A 23,136-nucleotide genomic window follows, 5' to 3' on the forward strand; every position below is an offset into this window, starting at 1 on the left:
GATGGGCAGGATCCTCTGGGAAACTAATATGAGGGGGGGGAGAGTCCAGGAGAGCTGGTTGTATTTTAAAGAAGCCTTATTGAGGGCGCAGGAAGAAACCATCCCGATGTGCAGAAATAGCAAATATGGCAGGCGACTAGCTTGGCTTAACAGTGAAATCTTTGGTGAGCTTAAACTTAAAAAGGAAGCTTACAAGAAGTGGACATTTGGACAGATGACTAGGGAGGAGTATAAAAATATTGCTCGAGCATGCAGGGGTTTAATCAGGAAGGCCAAAGCACAACTGGAGTTGCAGCTAGCAAGGGATGCGAAGGGTAACAAGAAGGGTTTCTATGAGTATATTAGCAACAAGAAGGTGGTCAGGGAAAGTGTGGGACCCTTACTGAATGGGGGAGGCAACCTAGTGACAGATGACGTGGAAAAAGCTGAAGTACTCAATGCATTTTTTGCCTCGGGCTTCACAGACAAGGTCAGCTCCCAGACTGCTGCACTAGGCAACACAGTATGGGGAGGAGGTGAGCAGCCCTCAGTGGTGAAAGAACAGGTTAAGGACTATTTAGAAAAGCTGGACATGCACAAGTCCACGGGTCCAGATCTAATGCATCCAAGGGTGCTGAGGAAGTTGGCTGATGTGACTGCAGAACCATTGATTATTATCTTTGAAAATTCGTGGCGATCAGGGGAGGCCCCGGACAATTGGAAAAAGGCAAATATAGTGCCCATCTTTAAAAAAGGGAAGAAAGAGACCCTGGGAACTACAGACCAGTCAGCCTCACTTCAGTCCCCAGCAAAATCATGGAGCAGGTCCTCAAGGAGTCCATTTTGAAGCACTTGGAGGAGAGGAAGGTGATCAGGAACATTCAACATGGATTCACCAAGGGCAAGTTATGCCTGACCAACCTGATTGCCTTCTATCATGAGATAACTTGCTCTGTGGATATGGGGAAAGTGGTGGCTGTGATATATCTTGACTTTAGCAAAGCTTTTGATATGGTCTCCCACAGTATTCTTGCCAGCAAGTCAAAGAAATATGGATTGGATGAATGGACTATAAGGTGGATAGAAAGCTGGCTAGATTGCCGGGCTCAATGGGTAGTGATCAACAGCTCGATGTCTAGTTGGCAGCTGGTATTAAGCGGAGTGCTCCAGGGGTCGGTCCTGGGGCTGGTTTTGTTCAACATCTTTATTAACATTCTGGATGATGGGATGAATTGCACCCTCAGCAAGTTCGCAGATAACACTAAGCTTGGGGGAGAGGTAGATACGCTGGAGGGTAGGAATAGGGTCCAGAGTGACCTAGACAAATTGGAGGATTGGGCCAAAAGAAATCTGATGGGGTTCAACAAGGTCAAGTGCAGAGTCCTGCACTTAGAAAGGAAGAATCCCATGCACTGCTACAGGCTGGGGACCGACTGGCTAAGCAGCAGTTCTGCAGAAAAGGACCTGGGCATTACAGTGGACAAGAAGCTGGATATGAGTCAGCGGTGTGTCCTTGTTGCCAGGAAGGCTAATGGCATACTGGGCTGTATTAGCAGTAGCATTGCCAGCAGATCGAGGGAAGTGGTTATTCCCCTCTATTCAGCACTGGTGAGGCCACAAATGGAGTATTGCGTCCAGTTTTGGTCCCCGCACTACAGAAGGGCTGTGGACAAATTGGAGAGAGTCCAGCAGAGGGCAACGAAAATGATTAGGGGGCTGGGGCACGAGGAGAGGCTGAGGGAACTGTGGTTATTTAGTCTGCAGAAGAGAAGAGTGAGGGGGGATTTGATAGCAGCCTTCAACTACCTGAAGGGGGGTTCCAAAGAGGATGGAGCTAGGCTGTTCTCAGTGGTGGCAGATGAGAGAACAAGAACAATGGTCTCAAGTTCCAGTGAGGGAGGTCTAGGTTGGATATTAGGAAACACTATTTCACTAGGAGGGTGGTGAAGCACTGGAATGGGTTACCTAGGGAGGTGGTAGAATCTCCATCTTTAGAGGTTTTTAAGGCCTGGCTTGACACAGCCCTGACTGGGATGATTTAGTTGGTGTTGGTCCTGCTTTGAGCAGGGGACTGGACTAGATTACCTCCTGAGGTCTTTTCCAACCCTAATATTCTATGATTCTATGTTTCTCACCTGGTTAGGCTGTTCTTCCCAATCCTCCTTGGCAATGTCCAGTATGCCATGGGGATGATGACCATATAGCAGCTCGAAGGGGGAACGCGGTGGAAATCTGGGAAACTTCCCTTATTGCAAAAATCAGGTAAGGTAGTAAGGTATCCCAATTTTTCCCATCCCAGCTCACCACTTTCCATATCATGTTCTTCAGTGTCCTATTAAAGCATTCAATGAGACCATCAGTCTGGACGGTAGACTGAGCTTCATAGGACCCATATCTGGAGCATCGCACACAGGCCCTTCACCAATTTTGATGCGAAGGGGTTCCTTGATCTGTCAAGATCTCTTTGGGTATCCGTACCCTAGAGAAAATTTGAATCAATTCCTTTGCTATCGTCTTGGACACTGTTGTTGTTAGTGGGGGCGGCTTCTGGGTATCAGGTGGCATAATCCAGAACAACAAGCACACTCTGATGATCCCTGGCTGACTTCTCCAATGGGCCTATCAGATCCATGGCTATCCTCTCAAACAGGACTTCAATAATTGGTACTAAAGGGGCCCTTAAGTGCAGTTGTGGGCCATGTAATTGGCATCCCGGGCAGGAGGCGCAATATCGAACCTCCATATAAACTCTTGGCCAGAAGAACCTCTGTAGAATTTGATCAAGGGTCTTATCTGCCCCTAGATGTCCTCTGAACAAATTACTATGGGCTAGGTTCAACACTGCCCTCTGGTGCCTTCGAGGTACCAGGGGCTGCTCCACTTCTTGCTCTTGTATTCAGACCACTCTAGGCCCTGGGCCTTTGGCTTTCCCCTTCACCAGGATTCCATTCACCTCAACTAGCTCTTTTCCAATATTGTGGTGCAGTGGCTCATTGGCTTGGTCCTGCCCAAAATTCTTAAATGAGGGCCCAATATGTTCAAATTCAAGGGGACCTATTTCTGTTTTACCCACAGGATTGGTCGCCGTGGAATTGGGTCCAGCTTCCGGTTCGTCAACTATTTGAGTCGCCCTCCTGCCTGCTGGATGGCCTTTTGGTTCTGGGCCAAGATCCTGGTCCCCAATCTTTTGTCCGTCCTTCTTTACTGCCTAGTTTTCCAGGGCTTCTCCGTGCAGAGAATAAGTCCTGGGCTAATTTAGAGAAAACTAGGAGAAGGCTAGCTACTGGGGCCACAGTATCAATCCTGGGGTCACTACCTTCCCGACTCATCCACTGGGAGTAAGTTTCCAGACCCTGGGAAGTCTCATCCTATGAGGACCACATATGGGGGGGAAGGGATAGCTCAGTGGTTTGAGCGTTGGCCTACTAAACCCAGGGTTGTGAGTTCAATCCTTGAGGGGGGCCACTTAGGGATCTGGGGCAAAATCAATACTTGGTCCTGCTAGTGAAGGCAGGGGGCTGGACTCGATGACCTTTCAAGGTCCCTTCCAGTTCTAGGAGATAGGATATCTCCATTTAAAAAAAAAAAAAAATGGGAACTTAGAGACCACCTCCACCATTCACCCTTGTGGTGTTCCCCCGAACATCAATTTGTACAGGGATGGTCAGATAGTAACTGACAGCCCCACGTACACAGGTTATTCCTGTGCATTTGGCTATAGACAGCTGGTTCTGCCCCACTACGTTTCACCCGAGACCAGCATGATGGCACTTCTGGAGTTTACTAATGCAATGGTCTCTATGCCATTCATCCTAACTGGCTGTGTGTATCTATCTGGGGTCATCGTGACTCCCATGAGATTGATCAGGCCACATGGGTCTTCACAATCACCCAGACTGCATTGAATAGGCTCCTCAATGTTAGGACATTGGGCTGCTATATGCCCTAGTCTCCCACAAGCATAACATCTATACACAGCTCAGGGTATCCCCCTATTCTTTAGGCTATTGGGTCTTACCCCACGACCCTCTCTCCCCAGTTCCTCAAGTCCCTTCGCAGCCTCAGGCCGCTCTTCAGCATCCTTGATCCCCAACCTAGTTCTGCCTGACCCTTCAGGAGTCTGGGCCTTCAGGATGGGGACTGGCTTCTTTATGCACTTCATTTCTTCCCCGGTAGTCTAAGGAAGTTTCTGACCATTAAATGCCTCTCTACAAGTGCGACCAACTCTTCATAACAGAAGGGGTCATTTTGGTTAACCCATCCTCTTAGGTCTGATGGTAGTCCTCTAATGAACCCATCCAACACTAAGACTTCTAGAATCTTGTCCTTGCTGTGGATCTCGGGGCACAGCCATTTCCGAATTAGATGAATCAGGTCGAACAGTTGTAATCTTGGTGCTTTGTTGTCCTGGTACCTCCACTCATGGAACCTCTGGGCCCTTGTAGCTGTCATCATCCCAGACCTCGCCAGGACCTCAGCCTTCAGTTGGGTGTAATCTGTGGCAGCTTCTGCTGCCATGTCCTAGTAGGCCTTCTGGGCTTCCCTACACAGGAAAGGGGCAAGGATGCTAGCCCACTGGTCTTGTGGCCAGGCTTTCTGAAGGGCCATTTTTTCCAAGGTGAGAAGATATGCCTCCACATCATCTTCCATAGCCATGTTTGATAGGTAACTTCTGGCCCTTAGGGACTGAGTCCCATCCTGGCCATGTGTCAGAGCAGTCAGGGCCTTTAGCAGGTTCACAACCTCCTGCAGGGTGGCTCGATCCTGGGTTGCCTGGTTCATCACCAGTTGATTTATTTTCTGCTGTAGCCATACCGACTCCTGTTGCGTGGCCATCTGGACCCTGGTAGCCTCTTGTTGCGCTCCCATGGCCTACACCAGCGCCCTCATTATGTGGTACATTTTTGGGGTGATTTACCTTGCCCCGGGATGGTCCACTGTGCAACTATTCCACTCCAGACACCACGTGTGGCAAGGCACCTCCTCTGTCTCACCGGACTTTTCACTTTCCCCTCTGGTGGTGGCGGGGCCTGGGCTAAAATCAGCCCCACCCTAGACAGTATTTGTCTTCCCACTCTGCGTTCTTATCAGTACTGTGACACTCTGACACCCCAATATTCACCACTGTCATGTAATTAGGATATGTATTGTACAAAGTATGTCTTTTAGGTATCATTCTAAAAGTCTTGATCTGTTAGACATTAATATCTCGTAGGATTGTATGTGTTATCGTTGTATGTGAAGTTATGAAGTTTGCTATGTATATGTTACTGAAACATGTTGTGAGGTTGAAAGCAGCCACAAACAGCCTTTCAGGTACAACAGTAAAAAGGCTAAACAATGCTAATGGCTTATTAAGGAAATGCACACAAGCACAAGGATTACCCCAGGGACTGTGTACAATAGAAACCTCAGAGAGATAGTGTAGTGCTATGGGAACTGTTTGACCCAGATCACAGTGGAAGAGCTTTCCAGCAAGTGGGAAGAGGATATAGAAGGGGGACAATGACATCATGGGGGGGGGACCTCTCTCTCCCTGCAACAACACACCTGGAAACACCTGAGCGGCAAGGACTGAACTGTGGGAAGTGATGGTCCCAGGCTAGAAGGATCTTTAGCCTGTGTATGAAAACCTGGGAAAGCCAAGGCAACTTGTGACTTAAGAGTCTGCCACCCTGTTTATCACTCAGTGAGAATTTGCTAATTTATATCCAACCTATCTACTGTGTTAAAATCAGTTTGCAGTTTTTGTTTATTTACTAAGGTAATCTGCTTTGATCTGTTGGCTATCCCTTATAACCATTTAAAATCTACCTCTTGTACTTAATACATTTGTTTTTGTTTTAAACCCAGTTTGTGTAATTCATAACGGGGGTGGGGGGAGGGGACTGCAAAAAGCTGTGCATCTCTCTCTCCACGGTGAGGGAGAAGGCGAATTTCAATTAGCTTACACACTGTACAGTTCTCGGTGAAGCACAAGACAAGACAATTTTGGGTTTACCCTCCAGAGTGCTACGCAATTCCTCACCTGAAAGCCTTCCCATGCAATACTGATTTCCATTTCTGTCTTTCTGCAGCTGGGTGTGTCCCTACCTCTGTTTGTGCTATAGGAGGCTTGGCTTCTGCTTGGCTCCCAAAAGTCACTCAGACCCTGGGTTTTGTAACCACTGGTGCACTTTATTCTCAGGCTTGTTCTCACCACTGTTTCACCATGTACAAGTAACCCTTCACCGTCTGCAGGCAGGAGGGAGGGACGGGAGAGCTACCTCCCTGCTTCCATTCCCTGCCTTTTCCCTTTTCTCCTGCTTTCCGGTGGCTTCCATCCCCTGAGGCTTTTATGCAGCCCCAGAATAATTAAGTAGCAGCTGTCTCTGCCTCCCCAGTTAGGGCCAGGCTACCTCCAGCCTGCTCTAATTTGTTCCCCTAATGAGGAGCAGGCATGATAAAGGGCTCAATCTGCAACCCTTTGCCCAGCACTGTGTCGTAGGGTAGAAATTGTTGATTTAACCACAGGCAAAGGTGTAAGTCACATACCTTCTACATCTGAGAGAACAATCAGGAGATCAGTCTTCATTTCTACAGCCAATCGTGCTGCCAGACTATCATTATCCTTAACGCTAATAACCTGAAATACATACAGAGGTCAGCAACACCAGCAGGAGAGAGAAACTCGCAAACATTGACTGTGTCCTACAGTGAACAACAAATATCAGTACTACCATGCCCCTCTGCACTGCTTTGTCCATATTTTACTGTGTGCTCTATGGGGTGGAATCTTTGTATGGAGTTGAGCACCATGTTAGCATTCAGTAAACAAGTAGTAATATCCTATCCAAAGCAGTCTGTGCTCTGCAAAAAGCAAGCCATGCTAGTGTCTATTCCCCATCCAAATCAATGCACCTTGTCAAAAGCAAGCCGTGTCAGTACTCATTCCTTAATTCCTCTGTCCACACCATTCTGCTTAACTGTATGGACTTTCAGCTCCCAGCATCACTGTGCTTTTTCTGTTCTTACATTTTCCATTTCCCCTATTGGTCACTCCAGGATATCCAGATTCTATATTACAGTGTTAGTGAGTCATGCATTCATGCTCTAGCAGGTCCAATAGCAGGATCCACCCACTGCAATACTTTACCCACATTTACCCCCTGAAGATCACTGTTTGGTTCTGGAGGTGGAACAACAGCATCATTGGTGTTAATAATAGGGACAATGTTCATCCGCAGCAGCTCATGCAATGTCCCATTTAAATTCCGACGCTTTTGTTCATCATGGAAATCCAAATTGGTGACTAAAATCTGAAAAGGAGAAAGACTCTGAACAAGAATTTGATCTGCAGCCACCAAGTGTGTAAGTAAAGAGACATCCACAACAGATCGGTCAAGGCTCTCTAGACCACCAGGGCAGCAAGAGGGGTTAGTTAAAGGGTGCAGAGGATAGTTGAGAAATTTAATTCTTTGGACCACTCTTTATTGTAGAATATGAGACATACATAGCTATCTCCCAATAGTCCTTTTCACAAGAAATCAGAATATGGGCTGGTTAAGTCTCTATGAAACAATCTGAGAAACTCACATGCAGGTTCTGGTTATGACTTTTAAAGCCCCAAGACCATTTGTGATCAGATTTGAGACAACCTCTTTCTCCCCATACAATATCTCCACAAATGCAATAAACAGAGAGGCTTAATTTAGAGCTTCCTTCCTCTGAACAGGAAGGTAAAGCTGGCAGGTTATTTATTCTCTGATGTCCCTTCAGCTCTGAAATTCACTTCCCCCTTGGTCTGCCAGAACCTAGCTCCATTGACCTTCTGGACATGCTGCAAACACCATAGTTTCTTTCAGACATTTGGGGAGGCAGCAGAGTAAAGAAGGGGATGACTTGTGGAGGCGATTTTTCCCCATCTCTATTTTGACATTGGATGTTTTTGAGAACAGAGTACAATTGAATCCATTGTGAGACATTGGAGCAGTTTTCTTAATTTTAATTTAGGAGCCCAATGATTTTAATAGGAGCTTAATTTAATCCTTATAAATATACAATGGGACAGCTGTGTTCATATTCAAGCCAGATTAGAATCCAGCTCACTCTCCTATAGCTTTGTTAATGCTACAGTGCAAAGATAAGTACATTTTAGCCAGTGAATTCAGTAGATATTGTATGATGGAACACATACAGGGAGCAGGTCTATTGAGAGAGAAGGTGACATTAGGTTCTCAGGTACCATGGTGATAGTTGTGGTATAAGGCCCAAGACAGATGTTTATATAGGCAGAGTATGATTGCACTTCATAGCAAGATCTTCTCCAAATACCTGAGTACAGCAATTCAAACAATAATGCTATAACATGAGTTTAAAAAAAAGAGGCTCATGGCTAAGTGTATACAGTATGGAACAGAAGAGATTTTAATGAACAGAGTCCACATTTGAGGACTCACTTTTTACATTTCTCTCTCTCTCTCTCTCTCGTGAGCTTTATATTTAGCTTGATATTTCTAATTTTGTTTGCAGTAGGGCAGTCAAATGATTAAAAAAATTAATTGTGATTAATTGGGACATTAAAAAAAATAGTTGCAACTAATTGCAGTTTTAATCACACTGTTAAATAATAATAGAATACCATTTATTTAAATATTTTTGGATAGTTTCTATATTTTCAAATATATTGATTTCAATTACAACAGAATGCAAAGTGTACATTGTTCACTTATTTTTGATAACAAATATTTGCACTGTAAAAAAAAAATTTTCACTTCATCTCATACGAGTACTGTAGTACAATCTCTTTATCATGAAAGTGCAACTTACAAATGTAGATTTTTTTTTTAACATACCTGCCCTGCACACAAAAATAAAACAATGTCAAACTTTAGTGCCTACAAGTCCACTCAGTCCTACTTCTTGTTCAGCCAATCAGAAGTAAAGGTGACATGGTATATGGTGTATTGCCACCCTTACTTCTGCTGCAGCTTGTGGTGCCTGGCACTTGGCATACGGCTCAAGATGGGCTCTGAGCTATTGCATAGAGGCTGCATCTTGCCAGAGCCCTTGGCAATCCCACAGTCCTCTGGTGGCTCCTGGCTCACCACGGGCGCCATTTCATATTTTGGTTTGATGTGAGCATGGGGGGGATGGGCGGGGGGGGGGGAGGAAGAGAGAGCACGAGAGAGAGAGAGAGAGAGAGAGAGAGAGAGCGAGCGCGTGTGTGTGTGTGTGTTGGAGGACAACGAATGTGTGTGTGTGGTGTGCGCGCTGGGGAAGCGCTGTGTCTTTAAGCAGAGCATTCAGGAGCCTGAATGCTTTTTCAGCCAACAGCAGCTGCCGTCGGCAACAATGGCTCCTGAGACAGCACCAGCTGACAGGCTCCCCCTGTTCCCTGACTCCAGCTCAGCAGCGACTGGGTACACAGGTGCGGGGAGGGAGACACCCCAACGTCAGCCTCTCTCACCCCCACTCTGCGCAGCAGACAAGAGGCAGGTTCCCAGTCTGGAGCAGCTTGGCCGGGGCAGCTCCATGGGTGCAGGGGCGGAGGAAGTGGGAGCAGCAGTTATCGTGGGGGATGGGGGCGTGAGACCAGCTCCGAAGCATTTCGGTAATCCTAGCATCTGGTCTGGATATTACAGAGTCTCCTGTCTCCAGCCGCCTCCTGCTCACTGCCACAGCCTGTGCCTCCCTCCTGCCCGGCTGCTGCCGAGTCCCATCTCCAGAGGTGTGCAATTAACGCTCGTTTAAAAAAAGTGTTATTTTATTGAGTTAATCGCATGCGTTAACTGTGATTAACTGACAGCCCTAATAATAATTCTACATTTGTAAGTTGCACTTTCACGATAAAGAGATTGCACTACAGTACTTGTATGAGGTGAATTGAAAAATACTATTTCTTTTATCTTTTTACGGTGCAAATATTTATAATAAAAAGTAATATAAAGTGAGCACTATACACTTTCTATTGTGTTGTAATTGAAACCAATATATTTGAAAATGTAGAAAAATATCAAAAATATTTATAATAAATGTAAATTGGTATTCTATTATTAACAGTGCGATTAAAACGGCGATTAATTGTGACTTTTTTTTAAATCTAGTTAATCTGTTTTGCACTAATTGCTTGAGCTAACTGCGATTAATTGACCATCCTAGTTTTCAGTCCTCAGACCTTCACTCCTGATCATCAGCCCCATCTCTTTGGCCTATCCTAGGGCCACCAACCAGGTGGTCTGGGATACACAATTGTTTAAAAGTGTCCAAAGCCAGCAAAAAAAATTGTTTTTTCTTTAACTAGAACATAAAATTTATTTAAGTGATATTCACCAAAACAATTTCCTTTGTGGGATATCATTCACACCAAGTTCTAAACCCCTCAGAAATGGAAATCTAGGAAGACAGTGAATAGAACAGAACAGGTCCTTCTAGAATTAATAAGACTGGTTCCAAAAGATGGACTGAAATATCAATCCACAGGCAAGGGCAAGCGCAGTTCCTTACCTGAGCTGCACAAATGCTGTACTGTGTAAACATGGCCTCATAGAGAGCCATCAGTCCACTCTGCCCAGCTGCTGCACAGGCTCGTGCCTCCAAGACTGGAATAGCCTTAAAAGATTAGAGAACATAGCTGTCAGCCAATTGGCAGGAAGGGATAAAAGCCGACTCAGCCCAACATTTAATAGAAGAGCAGATGACTCTCTTAGCCACTCACCATGTCCTTTAGCTGGTTCTGTCCTGAATGGAGGGCCTGCCTCACACTTTGGGAAAGCAGGATCTCATGGCGCAATCGCTGTTTTCCAAAGGCCACAGCACCACTGGTGACTATCATCATTTCCCGACCCTGATTCTGCAGCACTGACACCTACAGGTGTGGAGAATCAAAGATCAGGACCTAGAGCAGGAAAGTTACTAGCTTACTGATTCCACTCTCCCTCTTTGTACATTTTAAGAGCATTTTGTGCCTCATCAATTCCTGGAGACTGAAGTCTTCTGCTTATCCAAAGAACATATACAGTAAGCAAGTAACAATGCAAGGTGCCCTCCTCCTAGGAGAGAATCTGTATGGCCCTTGCTATACTTGACCCCCATCACGGTAGCAATTTTTCTAATGTAAGCACCTGGACTATTCAAGCCACAGGACAGGCATCAGATGGTAGCCAGTTTGTCCACCAGAGCTGGTGTGATTTTAAGCAGAGACTAGAGGCGAGCAGCCCATATCCTATTACCAGACTTATCATTGGCCATCCATGCCCACAGCTCATATTTAAACAGCAATGCTACATCTGAGATGTAGAGAATCTGTCTTTTCTTATACCATGCAAACACATCATGCTTTGCCCCCTTCCACCTCCCAGCACCTGGCTCCCTAGTTCCTTTCACAAATCAAGTACCATATACTTCCTTAATGCAACAAGGTTTTGTACACACCCATCAAGTATACACTAGATCTGTCCCTCTACAGCTAGGTTTCTGTTTCATTTCAGGCAACACAAGCAAATTACTGTATGGATCCCATCCATTCCTGGTGCATGTAAAATAAGAGGCCTTCAGAGTCTTTTCCCAAGGAAAACATGCACATATCCAAGGGACGCAGAATACATTACTCCTCCCTGGTACATGAACTCTAGTACAGATACTGAAATGTTAGTGCTACCTTCCTCCCCAATTGCCTCTTGGGTCTATCTTATTACCTTCCTTTTGCTGAGATCACCTTGTGGGAATATTTCTCTCAGACCGGTTTGTGGGGTTACCTAGTATATCACATCTGCTCGTGGGTAAGGAGAAGTATCGCACAGGCCACTGAAGAGAAACCTACTCAAGTCTTCAGAACAGACCATGTGAATCTTCCACAATCTTCATAAGCTTCCCCAACATAAATCCAAGTAACTGCATTTTAATGCTAAGCTTTCTTGAGGGGAAGATGTTAACTAAACTCATGTCACTAGAATGAAAAGCCAAGTGGGTGAGGCACTGAGAAAGGGGATGGATTCACAAAGCACTGCAGCCTTCTGGGAAGAGAGCCGGTTAGGATAAGAATCATCAATGTAGCAGAAGTAGGACCAACTCACTAGATGCCAACTGGCAGAGTTTGTTAACTAGAATTTTAACTGGATATGGAAGAGTTTTATTCAACTCAATTATTATACATTCATAATGTATCAAGTGCCAGTTACTGTGTAATTCAGGTGTCAGACAGAGCAATTTAAACATCAGCAGTGAAGCCCTGATAGAACACTATTCACTGGGATTATACTCCACAAGTATTTTTCAACAAAAGAAGTGGCAACAAGAGATACTCACTTCCAACTGCATCCCAGGACATAATGTTCTCCCTCATTCCCTGATGGCTCTTCCTTCTCCAGCTGACGGCAGGAACTCCCACTAGGTTTATTTCTGCATACTGCAGGTTCTCCTCTTGCACCATTCTTTACGTATATTAGGCCACATGACTCCCCTCACTACATCTTCCCCCTCTGCATACACCTCAGTTTTGCCACATTATGATAAAAGCTGCAGTTAAAGTCTCCTGCTAAGTTTTATTATACAAACTTTAAGGAGACATTGGACTAGCCAGTTTGCAAGAGCACTAGGTTTTTTAGCCATAAAGTTACCTGCTCAACAATAGATGCCAACCGCCCAAGAGCCAATCCACACTCATCCCCTCGAGTCACAACAGCACTACCCAGCTTCACCACAATCCTTTTAGCATGCTTCAGCTCACTGCGATGTGCAAATGACTTGCCATGTGTACGACTGAGGGGCATGGTGATAAATGGGATGTTGCTCCAGCAACGGATAGATTCATTCCTCAACACCAGCTTATCGACAGGCAAATCTGTGGTTAAAAAACAAAAACAACCACCACATGAAAGACAGGGAGAGATCCCACACTCCCAAATGTTGACCCTACAACTTTGAACATTTAGTTCAGACCTCCCCCAACCCCTTATCTGTCAAGATTACCCCATCTTAAACCTAAAATCCCACAACGTGCACTCAGTATTCTGACTTCCGAGCCCCTGGAATGTATCCAGTTTCCAAGTGACTGAGAAAGAAGCAATGCAAGCCATTGCTGGGCCTGATACCCTACTGCAGTGTATAAGACCCATACTGGGGTCAGACCAATAGTTCATTTAGCCCAGTATCCGGTCTTCCAACAGTGGCTAAATGCCAGGTGCTTCAGAGGGAATGAAAAGAACAGGGCAATCGTCCAGTCCCAGCATCTGGAAGTGAGAGGCTTAGGGACGCCCAGAGCATTGGGGTTACATCTCTGACCATCTTGTGTAATAGCCATTGATGGACTTATCCTCCATCACTTATCTAGTTCTTTTTTGAATCCACTTATACTTTTGGCCCTCAGAACATCCCCTGGCAATGAGTTCCACAGGTTGACTGTGCACTGTGTGAAGTACTTCCTTTTGTTGTTTTAAACCTGCTGCCTATTAATTTTATTGGGTGACCCCCTAGTTCTTGTGTTGTGAAGGGGTAAATAAAACATTTCTTTATTCACTTTCTCCATACCATTCACAATTTTATAGACCTCTATCATGCACCCCCTAGTCATCTCTTTTCCAAGCTGAATAGGCCCAGTCTTTTTAATCTCTGCTCATATGAAAGCTGTTCTATACCCACAATCATTTTTGTTGTGGTTCTCTGTACCTTTTCCATTTCTAATATATCTTTTTTGAGATGGGGCAACCAGAACTGCAGGCAGTATTCAAGGTGTCGGCAAAACATGAATTTTATAGTGGCATTATGATATTTACTGTTTTATTATCAATCCCTTTCCTAATGGTTCCTAACGTTCTATTAGCTTTTTTGACAGATGCTGCAAATTGAACATTGGCAACTGGTTGTCCCGTTTGCCTTAAGGGACTATCCTATGTGGCAGGGTGGACTGATTTAATCAAAGCAATTAAAATAACTAATTTTAATGTTTCATATTTGTACTTTTTATTTATTTTCCTAAAGAAACATTGATTCTCATTGGTTGATAATCATTAAAATACATTTATTTGCAACTAAATATAGCCTTTGCACTAAATTTGGTACTATTTTTTGCTAACCAAGTGGATATACTATATTTATACATATTCATTAAAGCAATTAAATAGCAAAACGTACATTCTTCATTTTTATATTTATTATAGGGCTGTCGATTAATCGCAGTTAATTCACGTGATTAACTCAAAAATTAATTATTAAAAAAATTAATTGCACTGTTAAACAATAGAATACCAACTGAAATGTATTAAATATTCTTGCATGTTTTTCTACATTTTCAAATATATTGATTTCTGATGCAACACAGAATACAAAGTGTACAGTGCTCACTTTATATTATTTTTTATTACAAATATTTGCACTGTAAAAATGATAAACAAAAGAAATAGTATTTTTCAATTCACCTCATACAAGTACTGTGGTGCAATCTCTTTATCATGAAAGTGCAACTTACAAATGTAGGTGCTTTTGTTACATAACTGCACTCAAAAACAAAACAATGTCAAACTTTAGAGCCTACAAGTCCACTCAGTCCTACTTCTTGTTCAGCCAATTGCTAAGACAAACAAGTTTGTTTACATTTACAGGAGATAATGCTGCCCACTTCTTAATTACAGTGTCACCTGAAAGCGAGAACAGGCGTGCGCATGGCACTGTTGTAGCTGGTGTCGCAAGATATATATGTGCCAGATGCACTAAAGATTCATATACTTCTTCATGCTTCAGCCATCGTTCCAGAGGATATGCTTCCATGCTGATGACGCTCGTTAAAAAAAGTGTTAATTAAATTTGTGACTCAACTCCTTGGGGGAGAATTTTATGTCTCCTGCTCTGTTTTACCCACCTTCTGCCATATATTTCATGTTATAGCAGTCTCGGATGATAACTCAGCACGTTGTTCGTTTTAAGAACACTTTCACTGCAAATTTGACAAAATGCAAAGAAGATAGCTTTAGCACGTGACCCAAGATTTAAGAATCTGAAGTGCCTTCCAAAATCTGAGAAGGATGAGGTGTGGCGCATTCTTTCAGGAGTCTTAAAAGAGCAACACTCTGATGTGGAAACTACAGAACCCAAACCACCAAAAAAGAAAATCAGCCTTCTGCTGGTGGCATCTGACTCAGATGATGAAATGATGAACATGTGTCGGTCCACACTGCTTTGGATCGTTATCAAGCAGAACCCATCATCAGCATGGACGCATGTCCTCTGGAATAGTGGTTGAAGCATCAAGGTACAGATGAATCTTTAGCGCATCCGGCATGTAAATATCTTGCAATGCCGGCTACAACAGTGCCATGCAAACACCTATCCTGAAAGACGATCCCTGACTCTCACAGGTCTTGGGAGACAGACCAGTCCTCGCTTACAGACAGCCCCCTAACCTGAAGCAAATACTCACCAGCAACCACACACCACACAACAAAAACACTAACCCAGGAACCTATCCTTGCAACAAAGCCCGATGCCAACTCTGTCCACATATCTATTCAAGTGACACCATCACTGGACCTAATCACATCAGCCACGCCATCAGGGGCTCGTTCACCTGCACATCTACCAATGTGATATATGCCATCATGTGCCTGCAATGCCCCTCTGCCATGTACATTGGCCAAACCAGACAGTCTCTACGCAAAAGAATAAACGGACACAAATCTGACATCAGGAATCATAACACTCAAAAACCAGTAGGAGAACACTTCAACCTCTCTGGCCACTCAGTAACAGACCTGAAGGTGGCAATTTTGCAACAGAAAGACTTCAAAAACAGACTCCAACGAGAAACTGCTGAGCTTGAATTGATTTGCAAATTAGATACCATTAACTCTGGCTTGAATAGAGACTGGGAATGGCTGAGTCATTACACTACTTGAATCTATTTCCTTATGATAACTGTCTGTAATTGACCATCTTGATTATCACTACAAAAGTTTTTTTCCTGCCGATAATAGGTCATCTTAATTAAGATGGGGGGGGGGGGAGGGATAGCTCAGTGGTTTGAGCATTGGCCTGCTAAACCCAGGGTTGTGAGTTCAATCCTTGAGGGGGCCACTTGGGGATCTGGGGCAAAATCAGTACTTGGTCCTGCTAGTGAAGGCAGGGGGCTGGACTCAATGACCTTTCAAAGTCCCTTCCAGTTCTAGGAGATGGGATATCTCCATTAATTATTATTAATTAGGCTCTTAGAGCTGGTATGGCATCTTCTCTGTATGTATGTATGTATGTATGTATGTATGTATGTATGTATGTATATATACATACATATACACACACACACACACACACACACACACACACACTCTTGTTATATGTTCCATTCTATGCATCCTATTAAGTGGGCTGTAGCCCACGAAAGTTTATGCTCAAATAAATTTGTTAGTCTCTAAGATGCCACAAGTACTCCTGTTCTCTTGGGTAAGTATGCAGAAGAAGAGTCCAGGGCAGTGGAAAGGGCAAAGGGTAAAATGTGATACTGGTAGTGGTTCCTGCATACCACAAAATGTACGAATTATTTGTGTGAGGGATCAACGGCAATGTGAAAAAAAAGCATCCTGAAAGTTGAGGGAAACAAACCAATCTCCTGGATCCAGGCAGGGAATTATCATTGTTAGAGTCACCATTCTGAACTGTTGGGAACAGACAAAGGCATTTAAAGTCTTGAGGTCCAAATTGTTCCCCACGCCCTATTTTTCTTTGGGACGAGGAAGAGGGACAGGGAGGGCAAGGAGCTGAACTGGATGGAATAGCCTACAGAAATCACCTCTAAGATCCATCTGTCTGAGGTGATGAACTTCCAGGAAGATTGGGGATTACCTCTCCCATTTCCTTAGAGATGAGCATGGGGGGATGGGGGGGGGGGGTTGGGGAGAAGAGAGGCATAATGTAGGATGTGGGGTAGGTAGCTCATGACTCTTTACGAATAGGTCAAAACAGACATTTTGAAGGTGTCACCAACTCAGAGGTTATTGTAGAAGAGGGCCCTTTCTTAGTAAATCTGGGCTTTATTCTGGGGGTGGGATGGAGGGATGTCAACCTGTCCGGTGGGCTGACAGTGGACACGGCAAGACTGTTGAGTCATCTGGGAGTTACTGTATTTTCTTTTTGTCACAGGCGTATAGAGGCCCAAAGATCATATCATGTTACCCAGAAGTCTTTGAGAAACTGATGAGACCCATTTGTGGCATCACTTAAACTTAGGCCCCTCAAAGGGAGGTTCTTGACAGTATTTTGTACTTCTCAGGAGGAGGCCAGAAGACTGCAGCCAGGAAGCTCAGCACATGACTACAGCAGTAGCCATGGAATGTGCAGCTGTGTTGCTGGCATCATGTGAGGCCTGGAGAGATGCCTTGGCAACTGTCTGGCCTTCTGTAGTGAGGGCCTAAAACTGTGTTACCACTCAAGAAAGGGATCTTGGAGTCATTGTGGATAGTTCTCTGAAAACATCCACTGAATGTGCAGCTGCGTCAAAAAGGTAAACAGAATGTTGGGAATCATTAAGAAATAGATAGATAATAAGACAGAAAATATCATATTGCCTCTATATAAATCCATGGTGTGCCCACATCTTGAATACTGCGTGCAGATGTGGTTGCGCTATCTCAAAAAGAGATACATTGGAATTGGAAAAGGTTCAGAAAAGGACAACACAAATGGTTAGGGTTATGGAATGGCTTCCATATGATGAGAGATTAATAAGACTGGGACTTTTCAGCTTGGAAAAGAGACGACTAAGGGGGGATATAATTGAGGTCTATAAAATCATGACTGGTGAGGAAAAAGTAAATAAGGAAAATGTTATTTACTCCTTCTCATAACACAAGAACTAGGGGTCACCAAATGAAATTAATTGGCAGGTTTAAAACAAACAAAAGGAAGTATTTCTTCACACAATGCACAGTCAACCTGTGGAGCTCTTTGCCAGAGGACGTTATGAAGGCCAAGACTGTAACAGGGTTAAAAAAAGAATTAGATAAGTTCATGGAGGATAGATCCATCAATGGCTGTTAGCCAGGATGGGCAGGGATGGTGTCCCTAGCCTCTGTTTGCCAGAAGCTGGGAGTGGGTGTCAGGGGATGGATCACTTGATGGATTACTGTTCTGTTCATTCCATCTGGGGCACCTGGCATTGGCCACTGTCGGAAACAGGATAGTGGGCTAGATGGACCTTTGGTCTGACCCAGTCTGGCTGACTTATGTTCTCTCTAATTCTGAGGCTTTCAGCAAAAGATGAGAATTTTGAATCAACTGAAGTCATTTTGCCATCAAGACTTGATAATTGACTACTCTGAACTGAAAGGAGGCCAAGAAATAGCTCTTGTGGCCCAGAACGTCCACTCATTTTAGCTCCTTGTCAGTGATGTTGCCTGTTCTTTTCGTTAACTGCCCTGAGTGAACGAGATCCCCGTGCAAATGTTTATTGGGTCTTTCCACCAATTCAAGGAGTGTTTGACTTTGGCAGGCATCAAGAGAGGTTTGTCTAACATGTCTGTTTGGTCTGTAAGCCATGCTGAACTACATCTGCAGACCTCATGTGGAGTCTGGCATGAGGTTCTACAAATATATCAACCGCCATGTGCCCCAGAAGTTGGAGGCAATGTCTGGCTGATGGTTGAGGGATGGCTTGAACTCTAAGGCTACATCTACACTACAGGGGGGGGTCGATTTAAGATACGCAAATTCAGCTACGCAAATAGCGTAGCTGAATTCGACGTATCGCAGCCGACTTACCCCGCTGTGAGGACGGCGGCAAAATCGACCTCCACGGCTTCCCGTCGACGGCTCTTACTCCCACCTTCGCTGGTGGAGTAAAAGCGTCGATTCGGGGATCGATTGTCGCGTCCTGACGGGACGAGATAAATCGATCCCCGAGAGGTCGATTTCTACCCGCCGATTCAGGCGGGTAGTGTAGACCAGGCCTAAGTGTGCACAGGTTGTAAAATCTGTGCTGCAGGAGTGCCCTTGCTTGCCGTGAGTGGAGGTCAGCTCTTATAAATCCCAAAATGTTGTACCGGAGTTAAGGTCGATTTTTGTACATTGATTTGCAGGCCCAGGTTCATGAATACGTCTGGCCTGTAGGGCTTCTTCAAAGGAGAGGGACTTGAGGAGACAGTTGTTCAGCTATGGGTAGATCATGATATCCCCCAGCATGCAAATGAGCTGCCACTACAGATTGGACCAGGGAGAATACCCTGAGAGCTGACAAAAGGCCAAAGGGGAGTACTTTGTACTGGTAATGGTCTTGACTCAGAGTAAACCTGAGGAATTGTCTGTGGGATGGTAGGATGGATATGTGGAAATATGCGTCTTGGAGATCGAGCGCCGAGAACTAATCTCACTGTTCCAGAGATGGAAAAATTGTTACTAATGTGACCATCTTGAATTTTTGGGCCTTCACATATTTGTTCAGAGTCATGAGGCCTAGTATGGGTCTCCAACCTCCCTTTTTCTTGGGGATTAGGAAATATCGAGAGTAAAAACCTTTGCCACAGAGATGTAGAGGAACGAGTTCTATGGCTCCTAAGCGGAGAAGGTGATCTATCTCCTGTTGCAACAGATTCTTATGAGAAGGGTACCTGAAGAGGATGGGGGTGAAGTGGATCCAATACCCATTGGAGACAATTTCCAAGCCCCATCTGTCTGATGTTATATATTCCCAGTTGTGGTGGAACAGGGCAAGGTGGCAGCCAAAGGTATGCAAATGGTTGTGAAGTAGCAGCTGATATCGAAGGGGGTTGTCTCTCGGGGCCTTGACCAAGACATCAAAACTGATGATTTGAAGTGGCAGATTGCAATGTTGAAGACTGGGTCTCTGATGGTTTGCACCTCCGGAATTTGAATTTCTTTCTCTGAGGTTCATAGTAGCATTGTGGCAGGAAATGTGGTTTATGCGGTCTGTGAGAAGACTGAGGACTAAATTTTCTTTTTTATCCGGGTGTATAGATCTCCAGTGACCAAAAAGTGGCTCTGGAGTCTTAGTATATGGAGTGATGCATTGGTCTTCTCAGCAAACAACTTTGAGCCCTCGAAGAGGAGGTCCTCTACACAGTTGTTTGCACCTCCTTCAGGAAGCCCAAGAGATGTAACCACGAAGCTCGCAGCATCACAACCACTTTGAGATGGACCGGGCTGCTATATCAAATGCATCAAGCGTGGTCTGGAGTGCTGTTTTGGCCACTAACTGCCCTTCATTGATAATGGCTTGAAATTGCTCCTGTTGTGATTCTGGAAGATGGTCAATAAAGGTGTTAAATTTGGTATAGTTCATATTTTGCTGTCAGGGCCTGATAGTTTGCAATTCTGAATTGCAAAGTTGCAGATGAGTAGGCTTTAGGTCCAAATGGGTGTGGGGTGCAGGAGGGGTGAGGGGTGCGGCGGGGGTCGGGTTGCATGGTGCAGCAGGGGGCTCAGGGCAGGGGGTCGGGGTGCAGGGTGCGGCAGGGGGCTCAGGGCAGGGGGTTCGGCTGCAGGAAGGGTTCGGGGGGCGGGCTCCGGCCCGACGTGCACCGGGGGCAGGGCAGGCTCCCTGCCTGCCCTGCCCCCGCGCCGCTCCGGGAAGCGTCCGGAACCTGGGGGAGGAGGGGTGCAGGGGTGTGTGTGGCTGTTGCTTTAGGCACTGCCCCCAGCAGCTCCCATTGGCCGTGGGAGAGGCGCCCCTCCCCTGGCCCCAACCCAGCCCAGCCCTGGACCTGCCACAGTGGGGAGAGGCGCCTCTCCCACCCAGCTCAGGTGCTGCTATGGGGAGAGAGCTGGGGGAAGTCCTCTCTCCCCGCTAGTCCCGGGGCAGCCTGCACCCCAAGCCCCTCATCCCCAGTCCCACCCCAATCCTCTGCCCCACTCCTGAGCCCCGCACCCCCAGCCCCACCCCAGAGCCCCTCACCCCCCCGTCCAACCCTCTGACCCTCATCCCCGGCCCCACCCCAGAGCCCACACCCCCAGCCTGAGCCCTCCCCCCTTCCCCCCCCCCCCAGCCCTGAGTCCCATTACACAGTCCATCCCCTGGGCTCCACCCCAGCACATGAATTTTGTTATTTGCACCAATATGGAAGTGATGTGTCACACATCACCTCCATATTGGTGCACATAACAAAATTAATTCCACACATGCTTGGGAAAAAATTAGAGGGAACACTGCGGCCTTGTCTGTTGACGTAGAACATGGAGACTGTGTTGTCCATCAGAACCTGCACCACCCGACCAGACAGATGGGACAGGAACACCTTGCATGCTAGGCGAATGGCCCTGAACTCTCTTATGTTTATGTGAAGCGACAGCTCCTCCTGTAACCATAGCCCTTGAGTCTTGAGGGTACCGAGGTACACTTCCCAGCCGAGAGGACCCGAACTATGGTGAGCGGGTATGCAGTGACCTGGGCAATCAGATCTGACATGGCTGTGAACTTGATTTGAGGTAGGAATGCTCTGGCTCGAGTAGAGTCGAGGACTGCTCTGATGAACTCTATCCTCTGAATGGGGACCAATATTGCTTTTTGTTCATTTATCAACAGGCCCAGGTTGACAGGTGGCTCGCAGCACCTCGATACTGTGCCATACCTACCTCTCGGAACGGCCCTTGATAAGCCAGTCATCCAGGTAGGGATAGATCTGGACCCGCAATGCCGGAGGTAAGCTGCGACCACCACCATGCACTTTGTAAACACCCTCGGTGCTGTTGCCAGGACGAATGGGAGCACTGCAAATTGGTAATGCGTTTGCCCGACCACAAACTGCAGAAATCTCTTGTGTCCAGGGAATATTGATATGTGGAAGTATGCGTCCTTTAAGTTGACGGCGGCGTACCAGTCTCCAGGATCCAGGGAGGGGATAATGGAGGTCAGGGAGACCATGTGGAACTTAACTTCTTGAGATATCTGTTGAAGTCTCGCAGGTCCAGGATGGGGCGTAGGCCCCCTTTGGCCTTTGGAATGAGAAAGTACCGGAAGTAAAAATCTTTCCCTCTTCATTTCACGGGAACTTCCTCCATGGCCCCCAGGCACAGAAGGGTTTGCACCTCCTGGGCAAGTAGTTTCTCGTGAGAAGGGTCCCTGACGAGGGATGGGGCAGGGGGGTGGGAAGGTGGGATAGAACAGAACGGGAGGGTATAACCCGCTGCCACCATATTGAGGACCTAACGGTGGGTGCTTATGGCGGTCCAAGCGGGGAGGTAAGGCAACAAACGGTGGGAAAATAAGGGACGAGACAGACTCTGGTCCTGATTGTAGACTGGGAGGTCGCCCTTGAGCATCCCTTCAAAATGACTGCCTGTTTTTAGGAGGGGCACGAATAGCGCCCAAATGTGCTCCCGCTGTGACCTTGGTAGCGCCAATAGCCCTTGTGTCTCTTGGTTCCTCTCTAGTCTGCCTTGGGAACCTGGCTCGGGAAGCGTCGGGCTGCAGGAACATGCTGACCGCCATTTCCCGCAGCTCCCATTGGCTGGGAACATCGAACCGCGGCCACTGGGAGCTGTGGGGTGCCTTGCCTGTGGACAGTCAACGTCAGCAACATGTCTTGCAGCCCGCAATCAGCTTACCCTGATGGGCCACATGCGGGCCGCAGATTGCCCACCACTGCTCTAGAGTCTTTCAGGCTGTGTAACTTGCTGTCCGTCTGTTCAGCAAACGGGGCTAAGCCCTCAAATAGGAGGTCCAAGATTGACTGCTGGACTTCCGCCAAGAGGCCAGACTATTGCAGCCACGACGCCCGTATCATTGAGACCGCCGACGCCATGACTCTGGCTGTGGAATCCACCGCAACTGAAGCGGCTGGAGGGAGGCCCTCACGATCACCCTGCCCTCTCCAGCACTGTACTGAACTCCTGCTTCATGTCCTGTGGGAGCGAGTCATAACAATGGTAAATGATGGGATATTAAAAGTTACTACAGAGAACTTTTTCCGGAGGGTCTGGCTGGAGAATCTTGCCCACATGCTCGGGGTTCAGCTGATCGCCATATTTGGGATCAGGAAGGAATTTTCCTCCAGGGTAGATTGGCAGAGGCTCTGGAGGTTTTTCGCCTTCCTCCGCAGCATGGGGCAGGGGTCGCTTGCTGGAGGATTCTCTGCGACTTGAAGCCTTTAAATCATGATTTGGGGACTTCAACAGCTGAGTCAAGGGAGAGAATTATTCCAGGAGTGGGTGGGTCAGCTTTTGTGGCCTGCATCATGCGGGAGG

The 23,136-nt window shown here is 46.2% G+C and overlaps 1 protein-coding gene across 1 annotated transcript in view; it reads right to left on the reverse strand.

Moving 5' to 3' along the window:
• The window catches only part of ALDH18A1 (aldehyde dehydrogenase 18 family member A1), a gene marked incomplete at its 3' end in the record, with an annotated part of 67,468 nt that overhangs the window by 41,105 nt on the left and 3,227 nt on the right, over positions 1 to 23,136 (reverse strand). Inside the window, exons 2-6 of the mRNA XM_065407530.1 lie at positions 12,576 to 12,799; positions 10,676 to 10,825; positions 10,465 to 10,569; positions 7,125 to 7,277; positions 6,514 to 6,604 (exon numbers count right to left, since the gene is read on the reverse strand). Coding sequence (XP_065263602.1) covers positions 6,514 to 6,604; positions 7,125 to 7,277; positions 10,465 to 10,569; positions 10,676 to 10,825; positions 12,576 to 12,728 — 652 coding nt within the window. The remainder of the gene's footprint in view (positions 1 to 6,513; positions 6,605 to 7,124; positions 7,278 to 10,464; positions 10,570 to 10,675; positions 10,826 to 12,575; positions 12,800 to 23,136) is intronic.

This window comes from Emys orbicularis, chromosome 7 (genome assembly GCF_028017835.1).
Source record: "Emys orbicularis isolate rEmyOrb1 chromosome 7, rEmyOrb1.hap1, whole genome shotgun sequence".
NCBI classification, from domain to species: domain Eukaryota; kingdom Metazoa; phylum Chordata; order Testudines; family Emydidae; genus Emys; species Emys orbicularis.